Here is a 9,599-nt window from a genome sequence, read left to right as displayed (position 1 = left end):
GCAGCTCAACAGCTCTCTCTAAAAGCATTGTGTTTCCTAGTAGATGAGTTGTCCTCTCAGTACGTAACACAGCCTTGAATGCTGGAGCCAAAATACATCAAGATAGCAAGGGATAATACTTCATATCAGCACTGCTGTTGCATTTGCTGGGGAGAAACTCCTGAAGCTTTGAGGAAAGGATGCATCCAAGACAATTCAGAGGGGATGAGAAGCAGAAAATCAGTGCAAGAATTTTGCAGTTGCGCTGGTAAGGTGTTGCACAGGGGCTGTGCTTCTTTCAAGATGCTTTGCTTCACACACATAGGTGTCCAACTTTTGGTTTCCTGGGACACACTGAGTGAAGAGGAATTGTCTTGGGCTGCATATACATGAGTTGCTCTGAAAGTAATGCTTCTTACCTATATTTACCTGGAAATGACCACTAGTACAAAAATCATAATAGCACTATTTGGCAAGTTCTCAGCTACAAATCACCATTTTTCAATAAGTCGCCACCATTATCTGTGTATTTTCACAAGCTGTGAACAAGAGCCTGCATGCCGTGCTCATAAAAATCTGCACAAGCAGATGTGACTGCTGTCACTGCCATCACTGCTGAAATGCCTTGTGGTGAAAACCACCACTGCCTCTCTATGCTCACATCCACTAATTGGCCTCCATAAATGTTCAGCAAGCATTAGCGAATACCAATGGGTGCCTTTTTGTTCCACATGGAGGAACTGAATATCATCCCTTTGCTTCATACTCACTTCCATGTCAGTCACCATTTTGTCAGACTGCCTCTCTGCTGCCATCTATCACACAGCAACAACATTTAACAGAATATTGGTGGGAAAGTTCAGTCTCTACAGCATCAACATCTGCCTTTGGCATCGTGCTCCAAAATATTAAACGAAGAGGCATTACCTTTGGAGCAGCCCTCATAAAATATGAGATATAGTTAATGTATATAAGTAACAAAACATTCTAATTTATAGTATTTTTATTCAGATATAAAAGAGAGTAACAAAAACATGGTGAGTTCTCACTATGCTCATCATAGATTTGTGATGAAATGCTACTCTTCCTGTCCTTCATTCTTGATAATAGTTGCTCACAAATGTGCTGGCATGAATAAGATATGACTGTGAAGCAGGGGATATTTTTCTCTTACAACATTCTGGTAAAGTGAAGTGACCAATTTTTTAATTGAATGTCTGATTGCAGCTCAGCATATTCCATTTGAAAATACACATATTTATGTCAATAGAAATGGAGTTTTAAATGTACCTAGAATCTCCCTGTGCCCTTGTTTTCATCCCAGATGGTGTTAACAGCACGCATCTGTTGGGTTGGTGCCCAACATGACTGCCCATGTCATGACACTATTCTCCAAACCCCTCCTTCTGCATTCACTTTGAGAATCTCTGAAGTGCTCCCATGCCTTTCGCCCACACTGCTGTGGGCATCAAGATTTAGGATTAACCAATAACATGCATAATCACCAGACTCACAGACATCTTTGCAAATACATAATGTCAGTCTCCTCAGCACAAGAACAGGGCAGGGAAAATGATCTTGATTGTTTGCAGGTGATTTCAAGGATGATTCAGCTCTTTGAGTGGAGCTTGCTAAGAGGCAAAGCAGACCCAAGATATGAATGTGCTCCAAGGAGGGAATAAAAAGAAATGCAGGAGGAAAAAAGAAAGGAAAGGAAAGAGGAATGGAGGAAGTGCAAGCAGGAGGATTTTGAGAAGCCACGCCAAAAACAGACAAGATTGCCAATACCCTCAAAACCTAACCCTAGTCCTAACTGATCCTAAACTTATCCCTAATTCTAACTCTAATGCTAACCCTTAACCTAACTCTAATTCATCCTACCCCTAACACTAAACCTTAACCTAACCTTAACCCTAACCCTAACACTAACCCTAAGCCTAATTGGACATAACCCTAACCCTAACTCTAATTGATCCTAATGCTAACCTTAATTGAATCTAACTTTAATCAATCCTAAACATAACCCTTACCCTAAGCCTAAACCAAACCCTCAACATAACCTTTACCCTAACCCTAATCAGAGGATACCCACAGTTAGAGTAAGTTTTTAGAATTGCTGTAACTGTGCAGTCAAAATCAGCAGCATACTCATATTGCCCCACACTGCACAACTTTTAGGTGAGATCAGTGAAAATTAATTAATTAATGAATTAAAATTAAAATTGATTTTATTTTCAGATCCAAACCTGATTTTTTGGTGCTTTATTTACTTTTTAATTTCCACTCAACGTGATCTCTTTGGAGAAGAAGCAGTGGGGTGATCGCACATGCTCCTTGGACGTGTGAATTCTGCTTCCCTCTAGCATGAATACTTTTTCTTCTGTGAGCCTTGACTTCTCTATAACAAATTAATTAATTAACCTTAAATTAAAGAAGTAATTTAAATTAACTCCCTTAATTGATTTAAATGAACTCTACATTATTTTGAATTCAGGTTTTCACTGGACACAGTTGTGGTTTCTTTCTAAATCCTTAAACTTTTTAATTCACACATCATTGTTCTGTTCTGAAAGGTTAGCAGGCATTAAATCATTCATAGCTCTCAAATGCTCCTAAATTTCTCTTAACTGTGATATAAAAAACAGAATTTCCAATAATTAAATGCTGATATTTTTACTTGAAAACATCGACAATTTTAGCTTTTGCCTTTAAGTTTAACATAGAAAGACCTGGCTGCAGTTTAATATCCTTTTCTTTACTTTTTGTTTCTTTTGCTCCAGCAGCGTGGATGATATATTAATAAGAAAAATTCAAAATATTTACAACTTATTGTTGTCTGTTTCAGTGTTCGCTATCCCTTAACTCACCAGACAACGTTGGGAGTATTTCAATGTCTTTAAAATGTGATGAAACGTATTTCTAGAATAGACGTGTTGATTTTATTTTTTAAAATAACTATATATACAAAATGAATATGTTTACAAACAAACTAATTGCCCAATTTTTTAATGACCATTTAGACTAGCATAGTTTCTCTGTGGAGGTAGGCAAGCCTACAGTTGTTAATTAGCCACAAATTATAAAAGGACAGACAGATCTTCAGGTAAAGATGTGGAGTCTCCCTTGAGCTGCAAGGGAAAAATAATTCTTTGTAATGTTTTGAAGCTTTCCTTGTGGCTTTTAGTTTAGTTGAACTTGTTTCTCAACTCTGAGCAACAAAGGGGTTAAGTGAATTTATTGGTCCCACTGTGCCTGTGGTTGGTTAACATTCCTCTGTGAAGTGTTTAAACATTTCTTAATCCCATTTTCTCCTGTTTGCTTTGAAAACAATACGTGGTCAAAAGGGAAATCACTGTTTTAGTTGTTTGTCCTAAAAACCATCTCTCTTGTGCACTCAAATAAAATATTTACTACTTCTCAAAAATTTTTTACATTTATTACGTATTTTATTTACTTTTTGGTCTAATTAATCAGCACACTGTGTTACACAAAGTTTACACAAAGTTGTCAAACTACTTTTTTTTTTTTCCCCCAAGGAAAAACTTCCTGCATCCCTTCCATTTAGAAAATGCTTTTAGTTTAACATATGACCACATGGCTGCCTTTTTACAAGAAGTATTGCTTGCATTTTGCTTGCTTCTAATTAATGGCATTAAACAGCACTGTCCTTGGATCTACAGAAGCCTCTTCCTCTCCCTTTAATGCCGTTCCAAAGGTTTCTCATTTGACAATAGAGAAAGGATCTTCAGCTCATGAGAATAGGGAGGCTCAAGTGCTTGTGGGCTTTTCAGAGCAGCTGTGCGATGTATAAATGGTAAGAAATGCAGATGCTGCAGGAGGAAGCCATTAATGGTTTTATATATTTTTGAAGGAAAATGGAGAGTCCATGGGAAAACATAAGGGCACAGAAGAAAAGTGTGGTTCTTGCAGTGGGTTTGGGGCAGAGAACACACGGGACTAGCTCTGCTCACTGATTTACAGGAAAGGGGTGGCTGTTGGACTTTGGATCTCGTTAATCATTGCTCTGGAATGGTGCAACAAGGAAACCATTTCCCTCCACTTTTGATTCTCTCTGAGCTTCTGGAAGAAGAGCTGTATTTTGTGTAGAAAACTGAGAGTTTGGGTTTCCAACTGCCTCCTGTCACCCGGTTGTCCAGGCTCTTCTTAAGATAGCTTCTATGCACCCATCCCAGCTGTGAGGGCAGGTAAACACATGGGGCAATAAGGGAGGAGGAGTTGAAGTTGATCCCTTAACAGAGATTTAGCCTGAGGGCTCCTTAAATGTCCTATGAACAAGTAGTCATTCATGTGGATCCCCATAAGGAAGGATTAGAGAATATCTGAGCGTGTTGTTGTGTAACACAGAGCTCTTCTGATGTTTGGGAGATGGAATTTCTCCTCTTGGGGAATGGTTATGCAGGAAGAAATTTCCTATCTGGAGTTCAGTGCCCTATCCCTCTCTCTCCCTGTTATAGGCCTGCAGAGCTGCAGCACCCAATTGCCATCCAAGCCCGATGCCGATGCACTACGTGACGTACAAAGGCATTAAATTCCCTCCTGCCTACAACTCCGTGCACAGCTTGAGTTTTGCCCACAACGAGTTCCTGGTGCGGGACGATGACGTCTTCAACATCACCTACCCTAAATCTGGTACCACGGGATGCCCAAGGGAGGACAGAGAGGCTGGGAGAGTTGTTCTGGATAGGTTTTGTGGGGAGATCTATGGCAGAAGGTCTGTGGGGTTTTGGGAGCAGTTCAGTTGTTGTTCAGAAGGTGAATCTTCTCTTGTGATGGGAACAGGAATGTTTTGGGTGATAGATATATGTACGTATATATTTATAGCACAGTGGTTGTGCATGGGCAAGGAGGCAGTTTCTTCAGGGGGAACAGACTTGCTGGTGGCATTGCTGCTGAGGTCCAAGCATCCTGAAGCCCCGGGTAAATCCCTTGCTCTATATTTCTGTTGTACCTGGCAGGCACCGTGTGGATGACTGAGATCCTGAGCCTCATTCGCAGCCATGGCCACCCCAGCTGGAACCAAACTGTCCTCAATTCTGACCGCATGCCTTGGTTCTCAACCCGCCTGGGTTTGGAGGCAGCCCTCAGCTACCCCTCACCTCGCCTGCTGACCTGCCACCTACCCAGGCACATCTTCCCCAAGTCTTTCTCCCATTCCACTGCCAAGGTGGGATCATAGAATCCAAGGTATATCCAACATATCTCCTGTATATGCCTTTGTGGGGTGGGTGTTCATGCAGTGTCTGAAGGGGAGCTTGGGAGGATCATTGCCCCCATCTCACATCTGCACCTTTGGATATTCTGGGAATCTCCAGTGGCTCTAGGGAGCCTACGTATTCCTCAACCCTTGCCTGAGATCTACATTATTGAGTCGTGCACTGAATTGATCCTCCTTTGACAGACCCTTCCATTTGCAGATCTACCCCAGTGCCATTGCCTGCAATTTGTCTCCCTCTATTCTGAGCATCTTACTCCTGTATGCACTCTCCCCCAGGTTGTCTACACCCTACGGGATCCTCGAGATGTCGTCGTCTCCTACTTCTACTTCTGCCAGATGTGCAACAGCTATGAGGACCCCGTGTCCTTTGAGCAGTTCTTGAGGGACTTTCTTAGTGGAGAATGTGAGTGTGGTTTGTGCTTGCTCAGGGCATGTTGGGAGTTCCCCATCACCTCTATCTCTACAATCTTTTCCTGTGGTCCACTGATGATGCCTGTGAAACGGAACATCCTCTAAGAGAGAGGTGAAGTGCTCTGCAAGGCACAGAAAAAGCATACAGATTTGATTTTTAAGTTGCCTGCCTTCTACAGATTTCGTTTTTCTCTTGGAAGTCTTGGACAGCAGAGCTTTTAAAGCCATGTCCCAGAATCCTGGCATCCTTCCAACCCCTTTTCACCACGGTCTTTGTCTGTTCCTGCTCCTGTGGAAGCAGCACTGTCTCAACAACATCTGTTTGAGCAAGGAACCATCAGCAGAAAGGTGGCTGGAGAAGACCCCGTTGCTCATCTGCAATAGCAGAACCTCCCAGTCCCAGCTGATTTCAGGATGCTATTGCTCAGTTTTGCATCTTGTCTATCTTCTCCCTGCTTAATGAGTCCCCTCCTCTACCCTGCACGCCTCATGCCATGCCATGATCACCTCATAGACTTTGTGCCTTCTGTCTCCCATCAGTGCCCCATGGTTCCTGGTTTGAACATGTCCGAGGCTGGATGGAGATGAAGGACAGGGAGAATTTCTTCTTCATCACCTATGAAGAGCTGAAACAGGTAATGATCTTGGCAGAGCCACCTGTTCCAGATGTGCTGATGCATCACCCTAGGTGGTAACAGGCTTATTCTGTGTCCCTAAGGACCTGCAAGGCAGTGTGAGACGCCTCTGCCATTTTCTGGGACAGAATTTGGATGAGTATGCTATCTCCTCAGTAGTCCAAAATGCCTCCTTCACGGCCATGAGGCAAAACCCTATGTGCAGCTCCATCTTGCTCCCTGCAGACATCATGGACCAGACCAAAGGCCAGTTCCTGAGGAAGGGTGAGTGGAGAGGGCCCCATCGAAGTGCTGGGTATTGGTGTCCCCATGGGGAGCCTGGGGATGTCAGCAGGATGTGCACATAGGTGAGACGAACTCAGTCTGTGGGGATGGCTATTCATTTTGGACAGCTCTTCAGAGTGGTAACTGCACTCAAAAACCGCAGGAAGGAGTATTGTACAGTGGTTTGTGCTCTGAAACAGAAACATTCCTTCCTCAGGCATCTGTGGGGACTGGAAGAACCATTTCACAGTGGCACAGAGTGAGACCTTCAACAAAATCTACCAGGAGAAGATGAGTGGTTTGGACATGGCCTTTCCTTGGGACAGAGACCAGGATCCAGACCTAACTGAGGCCATCTGAGTAATGAGTATCAGCCATGTATTGGCAACTGGGGTAACTGGTTGCAGGTGGGTACAGGGAGTTGGATCCAGGAGTATAAATGGCTGCAACATGTTGGTGTACAGTTTGCTGCAAAGACAACTGTGTGCTGTATCATGGGGATTTAACAGCTCAGCCTTGTCAGTGAATGGGAAAAATGTGCTGCAGACCAGGAACTACCTAAAGATCATAGCCAAGTGCATCACAGACAGTCAGACTTGTAAAGACTTTTTAATGTCAAACACTAAAGAAGGACTCAGGGATATCAAAGAAAGAGAAGACCTTTTGTGCATTTTGGCTCAGACATGGTTCTGTGATTTGTTTATCTCCAAGCCTCCACAGAGCATACAGGGAAACCCAGCTCTTTATAAGTGCCAAAATACAGCTTGTAGAAATGCACACAGCTTTACTTCCTGGACATCCAGCCAGTGTTGCTTGGGCATGAATCCAACCTTTGACAGACACCACCTGATCTATCCAGCCATAGAAAGTTATCCTACGGACAGTGAGCAGTGCCTTCCATATTGGTAGCACTGGCATGTTCATGTTGTGCAGTGTCATAGCCAGAAGGTGACCTGACCTAAGGGAAGACTACTAACCCTGTTGTTGGTGCAGCCTGACTTGCCTTTATGGTGCACCCATCCAGGCCAGTCACGTTCTGCTTAATGATCATTAGCGTGGGAGCTTAGAAATAAAGGACATGTGGCACAGCATTAAGAGGTGCCTACAAAACCATGGTCAAAATTGTTTCCTCTTACATAAATTACAGGTCAGTGACCTAGTTCATGTGCTGATTGCCTGACTTATATCTTTGCATTCTTATATGTTCTTATATCTTTGCAAACTTATATGTTTGCATTGGAGCTATGTGTGATGCATTCTACACTAAGCATGATGTTACTCTCCCGTCAGCCTGCTAATTCTGTGGGTTTGGGCCAGTGCCTTAGCCGGGCTTTGGAGAAGCTGATTATCAAGCAACTTGTGGAGCAATAGGCCATGTTCATATCCCAGTAAAGATGTCTTAAGCACTGTGTGGTGTCTCCAGCATCATTCAGTGCATGTATGGCACCCAAGTTGACTTTGGAGATATTAAAGCATTAGATAGAGGCCAGGTGCGATGAGCTATGGTGCGTACAAAGGTCTACAGTACAAGACCACAAAAATGCTTTGGTGGCTTCAGGAAACAAAATTTTAAGCCTCACCAACCCCTTTTCCAGCAGGAGAAGAGCCTAATAAAAATGCAGCAAATACAGGTGTGCACCTCATGATTGTTCTTTCTCCTCTTAACTCACTTCTAAATGCAGAGCCCAGATGAACACATAAAAAATGAAATATGTGCTCATGGATAGTGTTAGGTGCTTTTACGGTCTGCAGAGGGAGAATGCAAGCAGAGCATGACTCACTTGTGTCGGGTTATATCTCCTCAGATACATGGAGACCCTTGTTGGTATATTCCAATTCCCCCCCAGTTCTGATGGTGAAAGGAAAATGTCTGATTTTTTACATTAGAAATGCTAATGATACTAAATCTGGATCCTCACAACATAGTAATGATGTTATTAGAAAACAACTCGGACACTAATTATCTTTGCAGAAACTGATCACCTGCTTAAAGAAGCAAGAGGTCTTTGTTGTCCCATGTTGATAACAGACTGATAGTGATGATGCTAAAGCAGCCAAAGTCACTGCTTTCCCTGCTGTGAATGCATTGGACAAATCAAATGTATGGCTGTCATAAAATCAAGATATTTAGCTTATTGTCATGGTTTCCTGAGGAGATGCATCAGAGCTGGGGTCTGATCCACCTGCTCCAGCACAGGGTCCTCTGTGGGATGCAGCATGGAGGTCATGAGAGACAGTGGTCACTGTGGTCACTGTAATGTCCCATTGCCCCTTGAGCCCAAGCATAAGGTCAGGCATAGAATAAAATAGAATAGTTCAGTTGGAAGGGACCTAAAAAGATGATTGGGCCCAACAGCCCGATCTCTTCACAATTAACTAAACACTGAAACATACTGTTATGGGCATTATCCAAATGCTTCTTGTCATAGTTTTGGCTGGGAGATATATATATCCATTATATGTACTATTTTTCCATAGACTCTTGTACAGAGCTCTATTTTGCATTTTTGATGAAAATAGTGCTGATTCCTTACTGGTGTTTAAGCTGCTGCTGAGCTTATCCTTTCATCCACCAAACTGGTATTCTAATCATACAAGGAGATCAAGTTAGTGAAGTAGGACTTGCACTTGATGAACCTATGCCTGCTATGACTGACAAAGGAAATCTTCTTCAACAGCAGCCAAAACAATCTTCTCCATTACTTTTCCAAGGACTGAGGTTAGACAGACAGGTCTGTAGTTTCCCAGATCTTCCCTCATGCCACATTCCCACTTTGCCTTTAGTGGACTGTTGAGATAAATCCATTTATAACATCTGCTGATTCCTCTGGAACTCTGGAGTGAATCTCACCAAGCTCCCCGGTCTTATGAACATAAGGACCCTCACAATTTCAGTGGCCACAAAAAGAAAATCACTGCTCCCTTAACCATGGTCCTGAAACTCACAGACCATCACTTGCATTTTATATCCAAGATCTCATTAATACCATAAATAGAGAAAAAAAAAAAAGTATCCTTCAGAACAAGTGAATTAGGCCAAGGTTCTAAGACGTAGTATGACAGAATGGCATATG

The 9,599-nt window shown here is 42.7% G+C and overlaps 1 protein-coding gene across 3 annotated transcripts; it reads left to right on the top strand.

Moving 5' to 3' along the window:
• The first annotated feature begins 3,907 nt into the window (after nt 1–3,907).
• On the top strand, nt 3,908–8,472 carry LOC116239601 (sulfotransferase 2B1-like). 3 transcript variants are annotated; one of them, XM_090127483.1, is made up of 8 exons: nt 3,908–4,184; nt 4,455–4,629; nt 4,956–5,164; nt 5,492–5,618; nt 6,167–6,261; nt 6,345–6,400; nt 6,487–6,525; nt 6,743–8,472. In XM_090127483.1, the coding sequence occupies exons 2-8, from the start codon at nt 4,494–4,496 to the stop codon at nt 6,786–6,788; spliced, it is 708 nt and encodes a 235-aa protein (XP_089983609.1). In that variant the 5' UTR covers nt 3,908–4,184; nt 4,455–4,493; the 3' UTR covers nt 6,789–8,472. The 3 variants fall into 3 exon arrangements, with proteins under 3 accessions (XP_089983609.1, XP_089983606.1, XP_089983608.1); XM_090127480.1 differs by having other exon boundaries at nt 3,912–4,184; nt 6,345–6,525; XM_090127482.1 differs by lacking the exon at nt 3,908–4,184 and having other exon boundaries at nt 4,453–4,586; nt 6,345–6,525.
• The last annotated feature ends 1,127 nt before the right edge of the window (nt 8,473–9,599 follow it).

The sequence above is a fragment of the Phasianus colchicus genome, chromosome 31 (genome assembly GCF_987193195.1).
Source record: "Phasianus colchicus chromosome 31, bPhaCol1.hap1.1, whole genome shotgun sequence".
NCBI classification, from domain to species: domain Eukaryota; kingdom Metazoa; phylum Chordata; class Aves; order Galliformes; family Phasianidae; genus Phasianus; species Phasianus colchicus.
The sequence above is the reverse complement of the archived record's forward strand: the minus strand, read 5'-3'. Positions and strand labels throughout refer to the sequence as shown.